Genomic DNA, 24,138 nt, shown 5'->3' on the forward strand with positions numbered 1-24,138 from the left:
TTTGTTGTTGTTGTTGTTGTTTTTGTTGTTGTTTTTGGTACTGGGGATCAAACTCGGGATCTTGCACTTGTGAGGCAGGTGCTGGAACCACAGAGCTAAATCTTTGGCTCTGTTGTTGTTTTTTTTTGGTACCGGGGATTGAACTCAGGACCTTGTGTTTTCGAGGCAGGCACTGAGACCACTGAGCTAAATCCCTGGCCCTGTTGTTGTTGTTTTTGAGACAGGGTCCCCCTATGTAGTTCAGGTTGGTCTTGAACTCACTATGTAGCTTAGGCTGGTCTCAAATTTACAGTGATCCTCTTGGTTCAGCCTCTTAAGTGCTGGGATTACAAGTGTAAGCTACCACACCCAGCTCTGTACTTTGATTAAACAATCATTCTATTATTGTATAAATGAGATACACTCCTATATTGGATAAGAAGTCTATTTGTGGCCAGTAACAATGTTTCCTAAACTGTAAGAGGTCTAAAGATAATTTTTTAATTCTTTTAGTGTAGTTACACCAGGTATATTTGTTTTTTAAAAAAAAAATCTAAATTTTGCCTTGAGTGAGTAAAAACTAAATATATGTAAAGATTTCTATATAGCTATGATGCCAATTATTGCTAACCTAATGATACATTAAATGAATCTGGGTTTCCCAAGTGTCATCAGTATGACCAGATGTTTTCCTAAATTTCACACTTTTGAAGGTCTGTACACTTGGGAAACAAAAACTTCTTCTGGGGAATGCACCAAGGTAGCAGCCCCACCCTACAACCAGCTGAGGATGGTTTTGAGGATTTCAGGAATGCCAAGTACTGTAACTCGTTTTTTTAAAAAACTCCACATTTTTTAAAACCCCAAGTCTGAGTTGATTTTTTTTTTGGTACCAGGGGATCGAACTCGGGTCCTTGCGCTTTTGAGGCAGGAGGCAGAACCACTGAGCTAAATCCCAGCCCCAGTTGATTATTTTAAAGCCAGGAGCCCCTGCAATAGGTGGCCATGGGATGCTGGGCAGATTCTCACTCTGTGCTTATCCATAAAAGATTGTGGACTGAGAGCTCCCCAGCAGCACTCTCAGGACCCCTCCCAGCTGGGAGCTGCAACACATCCTCCTTTTTGTCTCCAATACATCTTTCAACCTCGTGTGATATTGGTCTCGGTTTGTATGGTGTTAGCCGTCTTCCCCTTTGCCACGCCCACCTTCCTTGCTAAAGCAGGCAGGAAGCATTTCCTCTTCCCCTGCTGGACCCCATTGGCACTGCTTACACACCGAGGAGCCAGACAGCCTCGCCCACACCTCTCCTGTGCACACAGCCCAGCTGGCAAGGGTGGCTGGGCTGGAGGCAACACAGGAACCCAGGCCTCTTCTTCAAACCTTAGGCCCGTGGCTAGGTCTATTTATCTGGCTGACTTCTTCCCTTGAGATCATGCCAGACTTCTTCCAGGAGCTGCATAATTCCTGTTTCTTTTACCTAATCTTTCTCTCCGCTTACATTTCTATCATGAACATGGTTCACATACTTTTCCTAGAAGATGCCCTAACTTGTGGCTCAGTCAGTAAATACAAACAGATCCAGCTGTGGGCATGGGCCTCACTCCACTCAAGAATAAGGGAGGATGTTTCCTCCACTGTAGGATTTTTAAAAATCTCACTTGACATTCTAAGAAAGAAATTATTATAGACAGCTAAATGAATTAAAAATATTATAGGCAGTCAGACAAGGCTGGGCCCTTGAAGAAGTCAGTCCAGAAGATAAGAACACATCATAATTGTGGCTGGAGGTGCATTCATTGAAGGCCAGACAAAGAAAACTGACTACACCTAGCCCATTCCTTCCCAGAAAATCCTTGTTCATTCCATGTACACTGGCTATGTGACTTGCTTCCCCATTTGATCCCCATTTAATTAATATTACCTAAGTGACTATACTTGTAATCTTATTGGTTGACCATAGTTTTGTCCCACCTGATACCCACCTTGTGATTTTCATTGGATCAATATTACCTGAGCGACCGTACTGTACTTGTAATCTTATTAGTTGACTATACTTTTGTTCCACCTTGTAACTGCCTCACCTCATGGTTTTGCTCTATAAAACTCCCTTGAGAAGTGGGGACCATGGGCAACCCACTTCCTGGGCTCCCTCTTGTCCTTCTTAGACAGAAGCTTTTTCTCAATAAATTCTTCCTACTCTTAATCTCCGTTTTTCCTAGAATTTATTCTTTGATTTTTAGAGAACACAAACTCAGTGTGTCGGACATCTAATAGGCGGAGAGTTATAATGTTTCCTTTATATTACTTGAAGGTCCATGTGTCATATGCCCTATATCACAGTGACTGCTATTTCTTTTTCTTTCTATCTATCTATCTATCCATCCATCCATCCTACCTATCTCCAAAACAGCTGGGGAGGGGAGGAAAACCAAGAGGCTGTACTGTCCTCCAGGTCAAGGGCAGAAAGCTCATCAAGGAGGGACAGAGCAATACCGCAAATTACTGCCGCTTTGGTCAGATGAGGGTTGAGAATTGACTGTGGAAATGATCCCCATGGAAGTCGCTTAGTGGACTTGACAAGGACAGTTTTTTTTGAGAGGTACAGGCAAAAGCCTTATGGAACAGGTTTAAGAGCGTGAAAGGGGAACAACTGAAGATAATGTACAGATGTTTACTAAGAAGTTAGGTTCACAGAAATTTGGCAGTCAACAGAGGGGAAAGTAGGCCAAAACTAGTTTTTTTTTTCTTTTATTAAAGATGATACAAATAATAGCATTCATGTAGGCTGATGGAAATAATTTAGTGGAGAGTGAACAATGGACAGTATGAGCCAGTGAGCAGAAGCTGCTGGAGCAAGGTCCCTTACTGAACGAGAAGGGACAGCATCTCAGATGTGGGTGCAGGTATTATAGACAGCTAAGTCAGGTAGAAATATTATAGATGGTCAGACAGGGCTGGGCTCTCAAAGATGTCAGTGCAGAAGATGAGAACACATCACATCTGTGGGTGGAGGTGCATTCACTGAAGGCCAGGGCTCAAGACAAAGATGAAATGACCGCATTTACTTCCCCAGGGACAAACAGTAATGATTAATATACTAAAAAGGCATCAATCACCTGGGTAGGGGACCAAGACCTTAACTCATCCCTTTCAGGAAAGGTCTTTGTCCTTTACGTGACCTGCTTTCCCACTGGTCAACATTCCCTAAGTGACAATACATGTAATCTTATTAATTGACCATAGTTTTGTCCCACCTTGTACCTGCTTCATGATTTTGTATCCATGATTTTGCTCTACAAAAGCCTCCCCTGTAAGTGGAGTCCATGACAACCCACTTTCCAAGTCCCCCTCTGTCTCTCTTAGACAGACATTATCTTTCCCTCAATAAATATTTCTTACTCTTAACCCCCACTGTCCCTAGAATTCATTCTTCGATTTTAGAGAACACGAACTCAGTGTATCTGACATCTAACCACTTGGGAGTTATAATATTTCCCTAATATTATTTGGCGGTCCCATATCATTCCTAGACCATTTTGGAGGCCCCAGCAAGATAACTGGAAGGATTTTGTTACATAGATACTGGATTGTGACTTGCTTAGGTAATCGAAAATGGTCATCTTTGTTTGTCAATTGCTTATGCCTTGAATTTTTATCTCTTTTCTCGTTTATACATTGTCTTTTTTTTTTTTTTTTTTTGGTACTGGGGATCGAACTTGGGTCCTTGTGCTTTCGAGGCAGGCGGTGGAACCACTGAGCTAAATCCCTGGCCCTATACATTGTCTTTTGTTAAAATGATGGTAAATTTAAGTTGAGAACATGGGAAGATTATGATGTTTCTTTGATAGGACATTTTATTCATGTTTTATATATGTTATAGTTGGACTTAGTTGCTGAACTTCCTAGTGTTCCTTGTTTGATCTGTTTAACTGTTGTGGTTTGTTATCGTAAGCAGCAGTGCTAGGCAAAAGTAATGTTAGGACATCCCCTGGTGGTTCTTGATATGAAAGGCTATTAAATGGGTCTTTTTATGAAATCTAGTCCATGCTTAGGAAATACACGTGCCTACTAATAACTCGTGGGACCCTATCTGCCAGTTAAAAGGCAATAGGCCGGCAGCCATTCTTGGGCAGGCCAGGGATGTAGCTCAGTGGTTCCACCACCTGCCTCGCAAGCACAAGGTCCCAAGTTCGATCCCTGGTATAAAAAAAAAGACTTGGGGGACAGATTTCACTGGGACAAACTGGCCCTAATTGCACCTCTACACCCTAGAGGAAATGTCGAGCCTGTTCTGCCTCAGTTTCCTTTCTGGTCTGATCTGCTGGTGAGGAGGCAATCTCAGCTCTTGAGATTCCTCATTCTCACCTTTGCAGGCTGAGAGTGAAGACTCATGAGTGAGTTGTCTCAATAACTCACCATGAGCATGAGAAGAAAAGACCTCCTTTTTTTGATCTGTCACTGCCACTTTGTACTTCCCCGTTTCTTTGAAGCATGCAAGATTAGAGAGAAAGGAACCCAGAAGTGTCTCAACCTTTTCCTCCTACAGCCTTTAAGTTAAGCCCATAGAAAATGAGCATTTGTTAACACTGAACACAGGGAAGTCATCTTAGATAAAGAGAACTCAGGCTTCTCTTGTTCCTTACAGAACCCTAACAAACATTTGGATTCCTTTCTGGAGACGAATCTCCAGTTGTGTGGAACCAGTGAAAGCTGAGAGGACAACTGAGGGGTCATGGCCAGGGAAACCCTCTGGCAGATACTCAAAGGTTCCTCAGTGGAAGCTCAGTCTCGAAGGCCCGACTGGGTAACCAGCAGAAAAGCTCCACTTATCCATCATCCCTACCTGCACTCCTCAGTGAGGTGAGAGGTGACTCTCTCAGTGATTTTCTGGTATCCCCTGTCCCAGAGTGGCCAGAGACAACACTGTTAGAGCCCTCTCTTAAGCCTCCATTAAGAGTTGAGCTACAGGTTTGGTCTTTCCTCTCTGCAAGTAAGTTAGAACACCCCCCTAAATTTTTCTCCAACTCACGGAGAGTTAACTTTAAAACTCCTTGATTAGCTAAACCACCTTGTATCTAATCTGCCCCTCCCTCCAGCAAGTCAGGCTGAGTCACCTTGCAGAAACTGTTTGCCTTTCGTAGAGGAGAACGGCTATCAGCTAGCAATTTACAGTTGTGCCTTGTATATGCTAACTAGAATAAAAAAGGGATTCTTTTCAGTGTTTCTCTTCTTTCATGTGCATGTAGGAAACTGATAAATGTGACTTTACTAACATGTAAATTCTGGTTGCCAGGTGACAGGTATAAGTTTAACCTGTGAACTTCACAGACATAAGAAATTTTAGGGTGGATTTTGAGTAAAACTTACCCTTGTCTTGTTGCTAAGGAAGATTACCTAGGTGATTAGGTAGATAACTTGACTTTATCTATCTCTAGAGATGCTTTCTTTTACAGGCTGGGAGGTGCTCCAAGCACTTTTAATTTGCCCTCACTCTCTTCAAAGAATTGGAAAGTAATCGTTTAGATCTCTCTCTCTCCCTCTCTCTCTCTCTCTCTCTCTCTCTCTCTCTCTCTCTCTCTCTCTGTACTGGGAATTAATAGAGCTCGTGATTATTGGTTTTGTTAGCAATGCTTCCTTCTTTAAACATGATTGTTACAGATGAAACCAATTATAGCTTGCACTTTTAGAATACTTACTAGAATTAGGAGTGTGAGGGGAAAGATCACAAGCTGGTTAGGGTGCCTAGTTCAACCTGACCTATCTTCTACTCTCTAGACAGCAGCCACCTGCTCTGAAGTGGATCACTTCAGGGGACACCTTGAGGAAATGGAAATCAAGTCGAAATTAAAGGAACACCAATTCTTTCTCTTATATTTTTCAGATTGGAGACTCAATGTCAAAATCTTACTCCTGGAAGCAAGCATCACCTTGATTCCAAAACCAGAGAAGGATCCAGCCAAAAAAAGAGAACTACAGGCCTATCTCCCTAATGAAGACACAAGCAAAAATTCTCAATAAGATACTGGCAAACAGAATGCAGCAAATCATCAAGAAGGTTATACATTGGGCTGGGGACTTAGCTCAGTGGTTCCACCGCCTGCCTCACAAGCGCAAGGACCTGAGTTCAATCCCCGGTACCAAAACAAACAAAGGAACAAACGAAAAAAAGAAGGTTGTACACCACGACCAAGTTGGCTTCATCCCTGGCATGCAGGGATGGTTCGACATAGGCAAATCAATAAATGTAATACACCACATTAACAAACCAAAGGACAAAAACCATACGATAATCTCAATAGGCACAAAAGTCCAGCACCCATTCATGACAAAAACCCTACAGGAAATTGGAATAGAAGGTTTTTATCTCAATCTGATAAAAGCCATCTATGACAACCAACAGCCACCATCATACTAAATGGAGAAAAACTGAAAGCTTTCACTCTAAAATCAGGAACAAGACAAGGATGTCCACTGTCACCACTCTTGTTCAATATAGTTTTGGAAACACTAGCCACAGCAACTAGACAAGAAAAAGAAACAAAAGGAATAAAGATGGGAAAGGAAGAAGTGAAATTATTATTTGCAGATGACATGATACTCTCCAATAGAAGGCTCCAAAAGCTCCACCGAAAGACTTCTAGACTTAATAACCAAATTCAATAGCATAGCTGGATACAAACTCAATACTCAAAAATCAATAACCCGGGGATTTAGCTCAGTGGTTTTGCCGCCTGCTGTGCAAGTGCAAGAACCTGAGTTCGATCCCCGGTACCAAAAAAAAAAAAAATCAATAACCTTCCTGTACACAAATAACAAACTCACTGAGAGAGGAATTAGGGAAACCACACCTTTCACAATAGCATCCCCCAAAATGAAACACTTAGGAATCAATCTAACAAAGGAAGTAAAAGACCTCTACATTGAAAACTGCAGTACTCTGGAAAAAGAGACCAAAGAGGATATCAGAAAATGGAAAGATGTCCCTTGTTCTTGGATGGGAAGAACGAATATCATGAAAATGGCCATACCTCTAAAATTGTTATGCAGATTTAATGCAATCTCAATCAAAATTCCAACAGCATATCTCACAGACTTAGAGAAAACGATGTTAAAATTCATTTGGAACCAGAAGAATAGAATAGCAAAAGCAGTTCTGGGCAACAAAGGCAAGTCAGGGGGCATCAAAATCCCTGACTTGATATTATACTACAAAGCTACTGTGATAAAAACAGCATGGGGGCTGGGGATTTAGCTCAGTGGTTTTGCCGCCTGCTGCGCAAGCGCAAGGACCCAAGTTCAATCCCCAGTACCAAAAGAAAAAAACCAGCATGGTACTGGCAAAAAAACAGACCTGAAGATCAATGGAACAGATTAGAAGATACAGAAACAACTCCAGACACACTCAGCCACCTTATCTTTGACAAAGGAGCCAAACACCTTCACTGGAAGAAAGACAGCCTTTTCTTTTCTTTTTGGTACCAGGGATCGAACTCAGAACCTTGCACTTTCGAGGCAGGTGATGGCACCACTGAGATAAATTCCCGGCCCAGAAAGATAGCCTTTTTAATAAATGGTGCTGGACGGCTCGGGATTTAGCTCAGTGGTTCCACTGCCTGCCTCACAAGTGAAAGGTTCCGAGTTCGATCCCTGGAACCAAAAAAAAAAGGGCCAGGGATTTAGCTCAGTGGTTTCACCACCTGCTGCACAAGCACAAGGACCTGAGTTCAATCCCTAGTACCAAAAAATAAATGAATAAATGGTGCTGGAAAACTGGGTTTCAACTTGCTAAAGATTAAAACTAGACCCACATCTTTCATCATGCACTAAACTAAAAATGAAATAGATCAAATGTCTAAATATTAAAACAGAAACATTTAATCTGCTGGTAGATAGATTAGGTAGAACTCTCGAAGTCACTGGTGTAGGCAAAGACTACAAACAAAACTCCAATTGCACGGGAACTATCAAAAAGAATAAAAAACTGAGATCTCATAAAAAGGTTTTTCACAGCAAGAGGAACCACCAATAGAGTGAAGAGACAACATATATTGTGAGAAAAAAATTTTACCAGCTGTTCCTCAAAGGGCTACCACTTTTTTTTTTTAGACAAGGTCTTGCTAAATACCCTAGGCTGACTTTGAACTCGAAGCAACCCTCCTACCTCACCTCCCAACTGCTGAGATTATAAGCATACACCACCACACCCAGCTAGGACTACTATCTAGAACATATCAAGAACTCAAAAAAATCAGACTCCCTCAAATTTAAAGACTCCATGCAAAAATGGGCATCTGAAATGAACAGACATTTCTGATGAGGAAGTACAAATGGCAAATAAACATGTGAAAAAATATTCAACATCACTGGTCATTCATGAGATGCAAATTAAAACAATGCTGAGATTCCACCTCACCGGCATAAGAATGGCTGCTATCAAGAAATCAACCAATAACAAATGATGGCAGGGCTGTGGGGAAAAAGGAACCCTTCTCCACTGTTGGTGGGAGTGTGAACTGGTTCAACTGCTGTGGAAATCAGTGGAAATTTCTCAAAAAACTAAAACTAGAGGTTCCATTTGACCCCGCTATTTCCCTTCTCTGTATCTTCCTGAAAGAATTAAAAGCATCATAGCACAGCAATATATGCACACCCGTGTTTATAGCAGCACAGTTTGCAATAGCTAAATCTTGGAAACAGTGGAAATGCTATCAACCGATGAATGGACAAAGAAGATGTAGTTTTTTTATGCAATGGAGTACTAGTCTGCCGTAAAGAAAGATAAACTTGAGACATTTGTAGCTAAATGGATGCATCTTGAGACCATAATCTCAAGTGAAATAAATTGGACACACGTGTAAATACTGCATTTTTGATCTGCTGTAAGAAACTGAAAGTGTAAATGAGGACCAAAATGTATAATAGATATTAGGAAAGGAGAAGAAAATGTTCAAATGAGTAGGGGAATGAGGGAGGGGGAGGGGGAAAGGAAGGGAAAGAAAAAAAATGAGAAAAGAAAGAAAAAGTGGAAACAAAGGTTTTGTAAATAAGGAGGGGAAGAAGGGTTGAAGGGAGGGGAGAAGAATGGGAAAAAATAAGAATCAAGATATATGATGTACAGGTACAAATTCCCTATGATGAATGTACCTAAATTGTACCAAGAAACTTAATTAATTTTTTAAAATCTCTTACTCTTTTGGAATGTATTCTTAAACATTACAAAATGCTGGACCTTCACATATTGGGAAAGAGTGGTTTAATATTTTTCTGCACCGTGCAAAACCTTTCTCACACCTAGAGCCAAAATGGAATGCAGAGGGAAGTACTGATGATGATGCTATTTCACAACTAGAATTGCACTGTGAGAAAGAGGGAAAATGGTCAGAATTGCTTTATGTACAGACTTTCTTTCCATTAAGAAATAGTTCTTAGGGCTGGGGATTTAGCTCGGTGGTTCCAGCGCCTGCCTCACAAGTGCAAGGATCCGAGTTCGATCTCCAGTACCAAAAAAAAGAAATGGTTCTTAGTTGTGTTCAAAACGTCAATGTGGAGATTCGGGAGGCTGCGCCCTGCTCCATCCAGCTTGCCTTGCCTACTTGCATTCAGGAGACCGTGAGGACACCCCTGCCCCTCCCCCCGCAGGCCCACCAGCCGGGGGCCTGTAACAACAGGCCCCCAACCCACCTCTGGCCTCTTGGCTGTGCAGCCACCTAGTTCCACACTACAGAGGCACAGGGGGACATAAAGGCCATTGTCCTGAGTTGCAGAAGTGAACAACAGAGAGAGGGCCTCTCTCAGGCTCCCTGATGAAAACTGAAGCCCACTGGAAAAGTGAAGAGAATCTCTGCAATATAGGCACAGCAGACCACTGTACTTGGTAAGTTGGGGGATCATTACCTCTCATTTGAACCTGGACTGTTTTCGGGGGAGGGACAGCTGGAACCTGTAGAGGAACCTTGCGGAGTTCAGCCCTGCAGGAGGACAGGGAGCTCAGTTTGGGACTTGCAGCCAGAGGTCTGTCTGGGTCTCGTGGGTCTGTGGCTGGCTTACTGAGACTCACTGACTTATAACTGACAGTACCAAAAAGAAAAATGAGGAGACATTTAAGTAAGTCACAAACTCAGATCTCCACTCCACAAAAGGCAATTTCTTGGGAAAACGAGGTGGAAAAGTCTGATAATCAACCACCTGGACACCCTGAACTGATAGCACAGGAAGTAACAAAACAGATGAATGAGGCTCTAGAAAAATTCAAAGCAGAAATAATCTCCCAGATAACTACAGAGATGGTGAGCAAAGTGAAAGACGTAATTAGAGGCTCTAGAACAAAAACAGATTAAAAAAATAGATGAGCTTAGAAACATGGTGGAAGCCATGAATGCCCAGCATAAGAAAGAAATGGAAACCATGATCACCCAACATAAGAAAGAAATGGAATCCATGAAATGGATTCAAACAGATATTCAGGAGATTAAAAACTCCACTGAAAGCATGTATAGCGGATTAAGGGAATCTGAAGATAGAATATCAGGTATAGAAGACAGGATTGCAGTGAAGGACCATGAAAACAGAGATTTCTTAAAAATAGCCAGGGACCATGAGAAATCAATCCAGCAGCTGCTGGATGATGCAAGGAAGAATAACGTAAGACTGACAGGAGTCTACAAAAAAACAGGAGAAAATACAATTGACACAAAAAAACACTATTCACAGAAGTAATAGTAGAAAACTTCCCAGACAGAGGTGGAGAATTGGACATACAGATAAGCGAGACATATAGAACTCCAACTAGCTATGATCAAAAACAATCTACACCTAGACACATAATAATCAAGATCCCAGAAACCCAACTGAAGAACAAAATTCTACAGTCAGTTAGAGAAAAGAAACCAATCACCTATAAAGGAAAGCCCATCAGAATCACGGCAGATTTTTCAACACAAACCCTTAAGTCAAGGAGAGCCTGGAGTCAAGTATTTCAAGCCCTAAAAGAAAATAACTTCCAACCTACTCTTGTATCCTGCAAAATTATCTTTCAAAATCGATGGGGAAATTAGATACTTTTATGACAAAGAACACCTGAGAAATTTCATGAATACCAAACCAGCACTCCAAACAATCCTAAGCAATATCCTAGAAAAAGACAATGAAGATCACAATTCCATGAGGCCCAACAGAGGGAAGCCATCAGGCAAGGTAAGAAACTAAAGGGAAATGGAAAGAAAAAAAAAAAACCCACAAGAAATAAAAGAGCCACAAAACATCATGTCAAGGATGAGTCAATATCTATCAATTATAACTATCAATGTTAATGGTCTCAATTCACCAATCAAAAGAAACAGACTGACAGAATGGATTAAGAACCAAAATCCAACAATATGTTGTATACAAGAAACACACTTAACTCAAAAAGAAATACATAGACCAAAAGTAAAAGGATGGAAAACAGCTCTCCATGCCACAGGGACCCAGAAAAAAGCAGGAGTAGAAATTTTATTCGCAGACAAAGTAGATTTCAAACCAAAACTAATTAAGAGAGACAAAGATGGTCACTACATTCTTGTGAAGGTAACAATCCAAGAGGAAGAGATGACAATTATAAATATATATGCACCAAATACAAATGCCCCCAACTGTACAAAACAAATGTTAATGGACATGAAAAACCAAATAAGCTCTAATACAATTGTAGTGGGGGACCTCAACACCCCATTATCACAATTAGACAGATCATCTAGACAAAAAATTAACAACGAAATTCTAGAACTGAACCAAGCTATTGAACAAATGGACTTAACAGATGTTTACAGAGTATTCCACCCCATAAAATCAGAATACACATTCTTTTCAGATGCACATGAGTCATTCTCCAAAATAGACCACATGCTAGCTCATAGGACACGTCTAAGTAAATGTAAAAGAACTGAAGTTACTCCCTGTATATTATCAGACCATAGTGCAATAAAATTGGAGATCAATGACCTAAGAAACTGCCAAACTCCCCAAAACACATGAAAATTAAATAACATCCTCCTGAACAACCAATGGGTCACAGAGGAAATTAAAGAAGAAATTAGACAGTTTCTACAAGTAAATGATAATGCCAGTACAACATACAGAAATCTATGGGACACAATGAAAGCAGTTCTACGCAGGAAATTCATAGCAGTCAATGCCCATATTAGGAAAACAGAGAGAACTCAAATAAATAACCTAATGCAGAATCTTAAGCTCCTAGAAAAAGAGCATAAAAAACCCGAAGCTCGTACAAGAGAGGAAATTATAAAGATCAGAGCAGAAATTAATGCAATGGAGACTAAGAGAATGATACAAAATATTAATGAATCAAAGAGTTGGTTTTTTGAAAGAATAAAGAAAATGAATAAACCCTTAGCCAACCTTATCAAAAAAAAAGAAAGAAAAGGCTCATATCCATGCAATCAAGAATGAAAAAGGTGACGTCACAACAGATCCAGCAGAAATCCAGAGCATCATCAATATCTACTTCGAGAACCTGTACTCTAATAAAACGGAAAACACAGAAGAAATGCACAGATTTCTGGGCTGAGGATTTAGCTCAGTGGTTTCGCCGCCTGCTGCTCAAGCACAAGGACCCAAGTTCAATCCCTGGTACAAAAAAAAAAAAAAAGAAAAAAGAAAGAAATGGACAGATTCCTAGATACACACAAATTACCAAAGTGAAATGAAGAAGATATAGACATACTAAATATCCCAATTACAATGAGTGAAATTGAAAATGTAATGAAAAATTTACAACAAAGAAAAGCCCAGGTCCTGATGGCTTCACTGCTGAATTCTACAAGACATTTAAAGAAGAACTAATGCCATTACTCTTTAAAATCATCAAGGAAATTGAAAGGAAAGCAAAGCTTCCAAATTCATTCCTGGAAGCAAGTGTTACTTTGATTCCAAAACCAGGGAAAGACCCAACCCAAAAAGAGCCCAATCTCCTTAATGAATATTGATGCAGAAATCCTCAACAAGATACTGGCAAACAGAATACAAAGGGTCATCAAGAAGATCACACACCCTGACCAAGTCGGATTTATCCCAGGGATGCAAGGATGGTTCAACATTCATAAATCAATAAACATAGTACGCTATATTGACAGAGTCAAGGACAAAAACCATATAATCATCTCAATAGATGAAGAAAAGGTATTCACTAAAATCCAACACCCATTCATGATGAAAAAAACCTTACAGAAAATTGGAATAGAAGGTCTTTATCTCAACTTGATTAAGGCTATGTATGAAAAACGACAGCCAACATCATACTAAACGGTCAAAAACTGAAAACTTTCACGCTAAAATCAGGAACAAGACAAGGATGCCAACTATCACCACTTTTGTTTAACACTGTTCTTGAAACATTAGCCACAGCAATTAGAAAAGAGAAAGAAATAAAAGGAATAAAAATAGGAAAGGAAGAAGTGAAACTGTCATTATTTGCTGATGATATGATACTTTACATAGACGACCCAAAATACTCTGCCAAAAGAATTCTGGACTTAATTGACAGATTCAGTAGAGTAGCTGGATATAAGGTCAACACTCAAAAAACAATAGCCTTTTTATATACAAATAACAGACTCACTGAGAGAGAAATTAGGGAAACAGCTCCTTTTACAATAGCATCCAAAAAAATGAAATATATAGGAGTCAATCTAACAAAGGAAGCAAAAGACCTCTACACTGAAAACTATAGCACTTTGAAAACGGAGATTGAGGAGGATATAAAAAAATGGAAAGACATCCCTCATTCCAGGATAGGAAGAACCAATATAGTGAAAATGGCCATACTTCCAAAACTATTATATAGGTTTAATGCAATGCCGATTGAAATTCCAACAATATATTTCACAGAAATAGAGAAAACCAAAAATTCATTTGGAACCAGAAGAGATCTAGAATAGCAAAAGAAATTTTAGGCAACAGAGATATGGCTGGGGCTATTACAATCCCCAACTTGAAACTATACTACAAAACTACTGTGATAAAAATAGCATGGTACTGGCAAAGAAACAGACCTGAGGATCAGTGGAATAGATTAGAAGATGCAGAAATGACTACAGATATGCTCAGCCACCTCATCTTTTTTTTTTTTTAAAGCTTTAAATATTTGTGTGTGTGTGAAAAGGATTTATTTATTTTTGTACCAGGGATCGAACTCAGGTCCTTGCGCTTGCACAGCAGGCAGCAAAACCGCTGAGCTAAATCCCCGGCCTCAGCCACCTCATCTTTGACAAAGGAGCCAACCACCCTCACTGGAGGAATGATAGCCTATTTAATAAATGGTATTGGAAAAACTGGATTTCAACCTGCCAAAGGTTAAAACTAGACCCATATCTATCACCATGTACTAAATTAAGATCGAACTGGATTAAAGATTTAAATATTAAGACAGAAACACTAAATTTGCTGGAAGGTAAATTAGGTAGAACTCTTGAAGACATTGGTATAGGAAAAGATTTTATGAACAAAACTTCAGTGGCATGGGAACTTGCACAAAGAATCAACAACTGGGATCTTATCTTATTTAAAAGCTTCTGCAGGGCCAGGGATTTAGCTCAGTGGTTTTGCAGCCTACTGTGCATGCACAAGGACCTGAGTTCAATCCCTGGTACCCAAAAAAAAAAGCTTCTGCACTGCAAGAGACACCACCAACAGAGCTAAGAGACAACCTACAATGTAGGAAAAAATTTTCAGCAACTGTACTTCAGACAAAGGAGTACTATCTAGAATATATACAGAACCAAAAAAAAAAAAAATCAGACACCTCAAATTCAAAGACCCAATTCAAAAATGGGCATCTGAAATGAATAGACATTTCTCAGACAAAGAAGTAAAAGCAGCAAATAAATATATGAAAAAATGTTCAACATCATTGGTCATTCGAGAGATGCAGATGAAAACAACACTGAGATTCCACCTCACCCCAGAAAGAATGGCTGCTATTAAGAAATCATCCAATAACAAATGCTGGGGAGAAAGGAACCCTTCTCCATTGTTGGTGGGAGTGCAGACTGGTGCAACCACTGTGGAAATCAGTATGGAGATAGCTCAAAGAATTAGGCTTAGAGGTCCCATTCAACCCAGCTATCCCCCTGCTGGGTATCATCCCAAAAGAATTAAAAGAATCATACCACAGTGATATATGTGCACCCATGTTTATATCGACACAGTTTGTAATAGCTAAAGCTTGGAAACAGCCCAAGTGCCCATCAACTGGAGACTGGATGAAGATGTGGGGTTTTTTTTATAAAATGGAGTACTACTCAGCCATAAAGAATGAGAAACTAGAGACATTTATAGCTAAATGGATGCGTATTGAGGCCATCCTCTTAAGTGAAATAAATAGGACATGTATGTGTAAATACCGAATAGTTTCTCTGCTGTGAGACACTGAAAGTGTAAATAAGGATACACACGGATGAAATGGCCTAATAACATATTTCTTGGATTGTGTTTCCATCGCCTGTCATACGACTGTATCAAATTTAAATTAGGGAGAAGCTTGGCTTATGTGGAGTCTGCTAGCTGACTGGAGTTTTTTTTCCAGACCGCTAGTTGTTCAATGTTGGTTCTGGGGATCTTTCTGAAACAAATCAGATCCTCTGGTGTCTCACTGGTGCTTGAGATGCTTTTTTAAGTTATATGGAAAAATGTTTAAGTGCTTTTCAGTTTTGTTTTGGTTGAGTTCTACTGTATTTGAATATTATTGTAGTTTTTTTCCCCTTGCATTCTTCCTTGAACGGTTTGAATTTTTGTATGTATGTGTGTTTGATAATTAAGTTATTTTTTTAAAAGATTTTTTAAAATGTCAATGTGGGGGCTGGGGATTTAGCTCAGTGGTTCCGGCGCCTGCCTCCCAAGCGCATTCGATCCCCAGTACCAAAAAAAAAAGAAAATATCAAAATGTCAATGTGAGCCCCAGGAAAGCCAGACACCCCTGACCCTAGGGCATCCACTATCACTGAGCCTGAGGCTCCTCTTCCTCACCCTGTGGAACCTAAGGAGGGTTTCCAGGGCAACTTTTATCAAAGCTTCACCCACTGCTGCTGAATCTGAGGCTCCCCTACTTGCCCTGAGAATCCTGAGTGAGGGGCTTCTAGCCCAGCCATAATCAAAGCCTCGATGGGGCTTTCTCCATCCTTAGTTGAGTTTGTTTTTTTGGTTTTTGGGGTTTTTTTTTCCAGTACCGGGGATCAAACTCGGGACCTTGCACTTGTGAGGCCGGTGCCAGAACCACTGAGCTAAATCCCTGGGGCCCAGTTGAGTTTCTTTGAGCCCCTCAAAGACAGTACCCCTTACAGGAAGTAACTAGGGAGCTAGGAACTACCTGCGTTCAGGTGTCATTTTCCCTCAGTGACCTAATACATTGATGTCTTTAGGGGACTTACTCAGAACTACGAACTGGACTGGAAGGATGAAATACTTACTCTTAAATCAAATACGGACTTCTAATGAGAGACAAGCAGCAATACAAGCTGCCATTGCCTTAGGGGATGAATATTAGGTTAACTTCACGCCAGGAGACTGGCAGTCAGGGCAAAGCCAGTCCCCACCGGAGCCCAAGCAGCCCCAACCCAAGACCCCTACTGGCCTGCCAACCGGATGGGACACCGAATAGGAGACATCTCCAGACGTGTTCTTGAGGGTCTAAGGAGAACAAGAACTAAGCCCTTCAATTATTTTAAATTGTCAATTATTCAGGAAAGAAATGAGAACCCCTCTGCTTTTTTGGATTGTTTACAAGAGGCACTGATGCAACATACATCCCTAGCTCCTGATTCGATAGAAGGACAGACTATTCTTCCACAGAAGTTTATTACCCAGTCAGCCTCAGATTTAGAAAAAAGGTACTTTAGTGAGAATTACCTCCTCAGTATTTTATAATTGAGACCAGGAGGAGGCCAAGGGAGTAAACAAAGGGAGCACAGCACAGTGGCCGCCTTGGTTGCAGCCTTAAAAGGAGCAGACCCTGTGTTTGATTCTCAGGGCTCCAAGAACTTGACCACTAGTCACCTGCATCCACTAAGGAAAACCAGGCCACCTTAAGAGGGACTGTGATGAGAACCTCACAACAAAAAGCCCCCCAGACCGTGCCCTGATTGCAAAGGTGACCACTGGAGGTCAGACTGCCTTCTAAGGTGAAGGCCCCAAAGCTCAGACCCATCCTACCAGCCGGCCCAGCAGGACTGAAGGGCCCCGGGAACTCTCTGCCTTCTCCCTCTGGCCGGACTGTCATCTCCACAGAGGAGCCCCAGGTAATCAGGACTGCAGAGGGAAAAGTGTCCTATTGCTGGTCACTGGCATGCGTCTCTCGGTCCTTCTCTTGAAGCCTGGCCTTCCTTCCAGCCCTCATACATCAGTGAGAAGAGGCACTGGGGAGGTGACTCGCTATTTCTCACAACCCTTAGGCTGTAACTGGGACGACTTTCTCTTCACCCATTCCTTTTTAATTATGCCTGAAAGTCCAATTCCCCTCCTTGGGAGAGAGATTTTATCTTGTTTAAATACTATATGTGCACCTAGGTCAGGTATACTGCCTTTCCCTTGTAGAGACAGGAAGAAATCCTGAAGTATGGGCAACTGAAGGTAGGAATGGTAGAGCAGTAAGAGCCGCTGTGGTACAGATATATCTCCAAGATCCTACTATTTTTTCCTCACCAGAGACAATACCCTCTAAAGTCTGAAGTTAAAAGAGGATCACTGCCTATAATTGATGACTTAAGGGCACCAGGTTTACTCACTGTGAAACCCCTGTGCAACACTCTGATCCTGGGAGTTCACAGCCACAGTGGGGAATGCAGGGTGGTACAGGACCTTAGACTGCTACATGAGGCAGCAGCACAATCCACCCAGGGATACCTAACCCTACACTCTTAGATCACAGAAGATGCCAGTTGGTTCTCAGGGTTGGATTTCAAAGATGCCTTCTTTTGTATTCTTTTACGTACAGATTCCCAGTTTTTTTGTTTGTTTTTGAGACAGGGACTCACTTGTAGTTCAGGCTGGCCTTGAACTGGAAGCAATCCTCCTGCCTCAGCCTCCTGAGTGCTGAGATTATAGGTGTGCCCGGGGCTTCTCTCTGCCTTTGAAAATCCTCACAACCAGGCCTCTCAGCTGACATGGTCTGTGCTTTCTCAAGGGTTCAGAGACAGTTCTCACTTCTTTGCTTAAGTGATTTCCCATGACTTGGCATGTTTTGAATGTTCCCAGTCACAGTCTTGCAATATGCAGATGACATACTGCTATTTTCCCCTCAGAGGAGCCCTCTAGCCAAGGCACCCATCCTCTGCTAAATGTTCTAGCAGACAGGGGTTTTAAGGTCTCTAGGTCCAAGGCACAGGTTCATATCCTTGAGGTAAACTGCTTGGCCCTTTTCATATCTAAGGGAACCCAAAAGCTAGGGAAAGTGAGAATAAAACCAATACTCTCCTTTCTGCAACCCAAGATCCTAAGACAGCTAAGGGAATTCCTAGGAATTACAGGCTTCTGTCGCCTTTGGATAGCAGGGCATGGTGAGATTCTACAACCCCTCTATCAGATTACAAAGGAAGACCAAAAGATAGATACCCGTATTGTAACCTGGGAATCCAATTCCCAGCTCACATTCCAGCTTAAATCAGCACTTCCAAATGCCCAGCACTGAGCTTACTGACAGGACACTGCTTCAATATATATGTTGAGGAAAGGTGCGGCATGGTCGGGGACCCACTCACAGCCTGTAGGGTACCTGAGTCATGAGTTAGACACTGCAGCCAGGGATGGCCTGCGTGCCTCAGAGCTGGGGCTGCAGTAGTTCTCCGAGTGCCACAGGCATCCAAGCTGCCTTTAGGCAACAATCTCATATACACTCCTCACAATGTGACAGGACTTCCTTCCTCCAAAGGGAGCCTATGGCTATCAGAACACTGACTTCTTAACTAAGGCTCTCCTTCTAGAAGGGCCAGCTATTCAAGCAAAGACATGTTCCTCCTTAAACTCTGCCACCTTTCTACCAGAAAAGGAGGAAGTTGAGGCTGGAAGACATGACTGTGAACAGGATTCTTCACACATAGGCAGCTAGAGAACACTCGTTAGATACTCCCCTTACTGGCCCTGATTTGACCCTCTTCTCTGATGCCAGTTCCTTCATGGGGAATGGGACAAGAAAGGCAGGGTGTGCAGTAGTGACTCTACACCAGACACTTGAAAGCTCCTCGTTTGTGCCTGGGATCAGTGCTCAGCTAAGAGAACTCATAGCTCTGACCAGGGCTCTCCAATTCAGTAAGGGACAAAAAGTCAGTATTTATACTCAGTCAAAGTATGCTTTCCTAAACTGGGCGTGGTGGTGCATGCCTGCAATCCCAGCACTCTGGAGGCTGAGGCAGGATGACTGCTGAGAGTTCAAGGCCAGCCTGAACTACACAGCAAGACTCTGTCTCAAAAAACCAAAAAAAAAAGCATTTGCTCTTCTTCACTGTTGATGGGAGTGTAGCCTGGTGCAACCACTGTGAAAATCAATGTGGAGATTTCTCAAAGAACTTAAACTAGAGGTTCCATTTGACCCAGCTTCTTGGTATCTTCCTGAAAGAATTAGAAGCATCATACCACAGCAATATATGCATACCCATGTTCATAGCGCCACAGTTTGTAATAGCTAAATCTTGGAAACAGCCCAAATGCCCATCAACTGACGAGTGGATAAAGATGTGTTTTTTAGGGGCCGGGTATTTAGCTCAGTGGCACCATACCTGCCTCACAAGTGCAAGGCCCTGAGTTTGATCCCCGGTATCAAAAAAAAAAAAAAGATGTGGTTTTTTTTAATACAATGGAGTACTACTCTGCCATAAAGAAAGATAAGCTTGAGATATTTCTAGGTAAATGGATGCACCTTGAGACCACACTCCTAAGTGAAATAGATTAGACACACATGTTTAAAGACCACATTGTTTCTCTGGTGTGAGGATCCGAAAGTGGAAATAATGACTGAAATAAATAATGCATGTTGGGAAATGGGAAGAAAGTGTTCAAATGGGAAGGGGAACAAGGGAGGAGGGAGGGAGAAAGAAAGGAAGGGACAAGAGAAAAACTGAAAATAGAAGGAAAAAATGGAAACAAAGCTTTTGCACATAGGGAGGGGAGGGCCTGGGGGGAAGGAATAAAATAAAATTTATTTAAAAAACAAAACAAAACAAAGCAACAAAACAAAACAAAAAAATCTATGCTTTCCTAGTATTGCATGCCCATGTAGTAATATGGAAAGAAATTATCTGACAGCCGATGGATCTCCCATAAAGTACTGTAAGGAGATAGATGAACTTGTATCATCTGTCTATCTGCCCTCCACAGTGGTGGTGATTCACTGTAGAGGACACCACAAAGAAGTGGACAAAGTATCTCAAGGTAATCACCTGGCTGGTGCAGTTGCAAAACAAGCTGCTTGAGGGATGCCCTGCTGGCCCCCCTGATTCGGAAGGGTTCCTTGAACATATTCAACCCAAATATTCTCACTCAGAGATCGAGTGGGCTCTTTCCCATGGGTGTCAGTTCCTCCCATCAGGATGGTTACAGTCAGATGATGGCAAATTGTTCCTTCCTAGCATTAGTCAATGGAAAACTATTAAGTCTTTACATCAAACTTTTCACTTCGGGAGGGACAAGACATAGCAGATGGCCTCAGAGTTATTCATAGAAAAGGGACTTTCTCAGACAAGACAATAGGTAGTTAAGATGTGTGAGCTCTGTCAAGCGAACAGACCTCTTAACTGGACCATAGCCCATCCAGGTATACAAAGACATGGTAAATACCATGGAGGAGACTGGCAACTGGACGTTACCCATATGCCAAAGAGTAAGGGACTCCAATACCTATTGGTCTGGGTAGACACTTAAATGAACTGTGTTGAGGCCTTTCCTTGTAGAAGAGAAAAGGCACAGGAGATGGGAAAGGTTTTGGCCTCAGAAATCATTCCCAGCTTTGGACTACCTAAGAGCTTACAGTGTGATAATGGGCCCTTCTTTAAAGTGACAGTCACACAGGGCATTTCTCAGACACTGGGAAGTCTGTCACCTTCACTGTGCATGGAAGCTACAATTATTTGGAAAGGCAGAAAAGAAGAATGGAACCCTAAAGAGACATCTTCTCCAAATGACTCAGGAGACCCACCTACAGTGGTCTCACTTACTATCTTTACTCTTATCAAAGAAGTACACCTCAACTTCTAGGCCTGAGTCCATTTGAAATGCTTTATGGACATTCTTTTCTCACTAATGATTTTCTTTTGGAGAGAGAAACACATGCCTTACTAAAAGATGTCACCTCACTGGCTAAATTCCAACAGATTCTTCAAGAGGTGCTCAGCCTGAAAGAGGAAATCCATATTCCGGCCCAGAAATTTACTACTGGTAAAGACTCTTCCCTCATCCTCTCTTCCCTAGGACCAATGTGGGAAGGACCAAACACCGTGATCCTGTCGACTCCATCAGCTGTCAAGGTAGCAAGCCTGGACTCCTGTATACATCACATCTGACTCATGCCCTGGGAACCCATGACTGTCGCAGAGTGTGAGCCAACACCCAGATACTCCTGTGAGCCCACAGAAGACTTAAAATTCCTGTTAAAAAAAAAAAAAGCAAAGCCTTCAGATGAGTAATCTAAGATGTTATTCTTAACTCTATCAGTAATCACCTCACCCCTTAGAGGAGAGTGCAATTCCTTTCTAAGGTGGGCACAGGAATATGCAGTCGTTACAACAAACATCCTGCTGGATATGTGGCCTGCTCCCTTTGTCAAGTACATCAGGACTGCCTTCGTGGGTATCCCCACTTCAGGGAGATGACTGGAATAAGCTACAAGACTACATTGATGAGCCACGAAAGAGTTCAATAGCTCATAGTTCAGTACACTATTACAAAGTAACGGAGTGACCTATAAACTACACCCTTAATGACCCTGTACATGATCAGATTTTTTCTAACAATGCCACTGAAGCCTCTCTATAGGCTCTAATAAAACCCCTGTTAAGTAGAAGGGTCCCATCATGAGGGACAACAACCATAGATATCAAGATGGCTATTTTCAATATGGGATGACTATATATGGTTAACCCCCACTACACAGCACCTTAGTAGAAAGGCCCCCTTACGTTGGGAACAGAAAAATCACTCCTATCCTCATTGGCCTAACTCTACTAAATACTCGGGATGGCCAAGAAGTATATACACATAATAATTTACAAGCTGAAGACTGGTTTAAAACAAACTGGTTTAATCTTTCTGCAATTAGATGGGAAGCCCCCAGTGGCACTCACTGGTCCTGTAGAACCAATTTGTGGCCCCAGGTACCCCTAGATGAATAGGGAGATACATGCTGGCATTTGAGTGATTACAAGGCAGGAGTGTCAAAAACATCAACAAACCTGCAAATTTATCCCACCTACAACATTGATGGTCTAGGAGTGTGTTTCACTGGTGTGATGACTTGGCTTCTATTTTTATCCCTTTTCTAGGATTAGAGGATGTCATGCAACACATTCTTGCAAACTATATATATATATATATATATATATATATATATTTTTTTTTTTTTTTGGTACCTGGGATCAAACTTAGGACCTTGGGCTTGCAAGGCAGGCGGCGGCATCGCTGAGCTAAATCCCTGGCCTGACATTCTTGATGAACTATACTCAATGAGCCTTAAAGGACACTTTGACTGGTCTCTCTTTCCTGAATAAAGAAGTAAAATTAATGAGGCAAGCCATCCTCCAAAATCAGATGGCATTAGACATCCTGACAGCAGCACAAGGGCATACCTGTGCAAGTATAAAAGCTGAATGTTGTGTACATTCCTGATGCTTCTGCCAATATCTTGATGGCTGCTCAAGATATTACACAACAGGTTAATGCCATGTCAGACTCTGAGATTCCCTCGACCTCCTTACCCTCTTTGTGAGAGGCTATTACTGGCTCTTCCTGGTGGAAACTTCTGTTGGTTGAATTTATAACAGTCATATTGATCTTATTATTTGGCCCATGCATGCTTAACTGTTTCTTTGGCCTTGACTCCTAGACTTAAAGCTATGTGCCTACCCAAGAAGAGAATACCATGTCTATCAAGGGCCTTTAGATAGACCCTCTGTGGAGTATCTCTGACTCCCAATCACAACTACAACCTCCTTCAGCTGGAAGTACCCAGAAGGGTTATCACCCCTTCCCCCCACATGGCAGTTAGGAGTATCTCTTCAGAGGGGGGAATATTACAGACAACTAAGTTAGGTAGAAATATTATAGACAGTCAGACAGGGCTGGGCCCTCGAAGATGTCAGTGCAGAACATGAGAACACATCACATCTGTGGGTGGAGGTGCATTCATTGAAGGCCAGGCCTCAAGACCAAGATGAAATGACTACAACTACTCCCCCAAGGATAAGCAATAATGATTGATACATTAAATAGGCATCGATGAACTAGGTGGGAGACCAAGACCTTAACCCATCCCTTTCAGGAAAGGTCCTTGTCCTTTACGTGACCTTTCCCACTGGTCAACATTCCCTAAGTGACAATATTTGCAATCTTTTTAGTTGACCATAGTTTTGTCCCACCTTGTACCTGTCCCGTGATTTTATATCCACCTCATGATTTTCTCTACAAAGCCTCCCCGGTAAGTGGGGTCCATGGCAACTCCATTTTCCAGGTCCCCTTCTGTCTCTCTTAGACAGACGCTACCTTTCCCTCAATACATATTTCCCACTCTTAACCTCCGTTGTCCCTAGAATTCATTCTTCGATTTTAGAGAACATGAACTCAGTGTATTATAACCCCTTGGGAGTTATAATATTTCCCTGTATTGTCTGGAGGTCCTATGTCATCCCTATGTCACAGGGACTCGCTTTCAAATAGCAGAAAGTGTTGGTGTGTGTAATAAGCCATTTGTGGGGAATCTGTTTAATGTAGAAAATTGCATTTTGATCTGATTAATGATACTGATCATAAGAAAGCAAGTGTGTTTGTCAGATCAGTGGAAAGTCAGCTTCAAAGGTAGCAGCTGAGCCCCAGGACAGCCCAGTAGAACCTGACTCAGACCGGATCTTTCAGATGGCCACGGACATGAAGCCTGCTGGAAGATGCTCCAGATGAGATGAAAACATCTG

General features: G+C 41.8%; 1 protein-coding gene across 7 annotated transcripts in view; it reads right to left on the bottom strand.

Annotated features, from left to right (window-relative positions):
• Lyrm7 (LYR motif containing 7) overlaps positions 1 to 24,138 on the bottom strand; it is a 264,174-nt gene that overhangs the window by 150,061 nt on the left and 89,975 nt on the right. For 2 of the 7 annotated variants that reach the window (XM_087194591.1, XM_087194589.1), the window contains exon 5: positions 113 to 24,135. The exons of the other annotated variants lie outside the window; for them this stretch is intronic. In XM_087194591.1, the coding sequence (XP_087050717.1) occupies positions 24,065 to 24,135 (71 nt within the window). In that variant the 3' untranslated portion in view covers positions 113 to 24,064. Of the gene's footprint in view, positions 1 to 112; positions 24,136 to 24,138 lie in introns of those variants that run through there. 7 annotated transcript variants of the gene reach the window in all.

This window comes from Heterocephalus glaber, unplaced genomic scaffold (assembly GCF_053883595.1).
Source record: "Heterocephalus glaber isolate CG9 unplaced genomic scaffold, H.glaber_assembly_v1.0 deba00001606, whole genome shotgun sequence".
Taxonomy (NCBI): Eukaryota; Metazoa; Chordata; class Mammalia; order Rodentia; family Bathyergidae; genus Heterocephalus; species Heterocephalus glaber.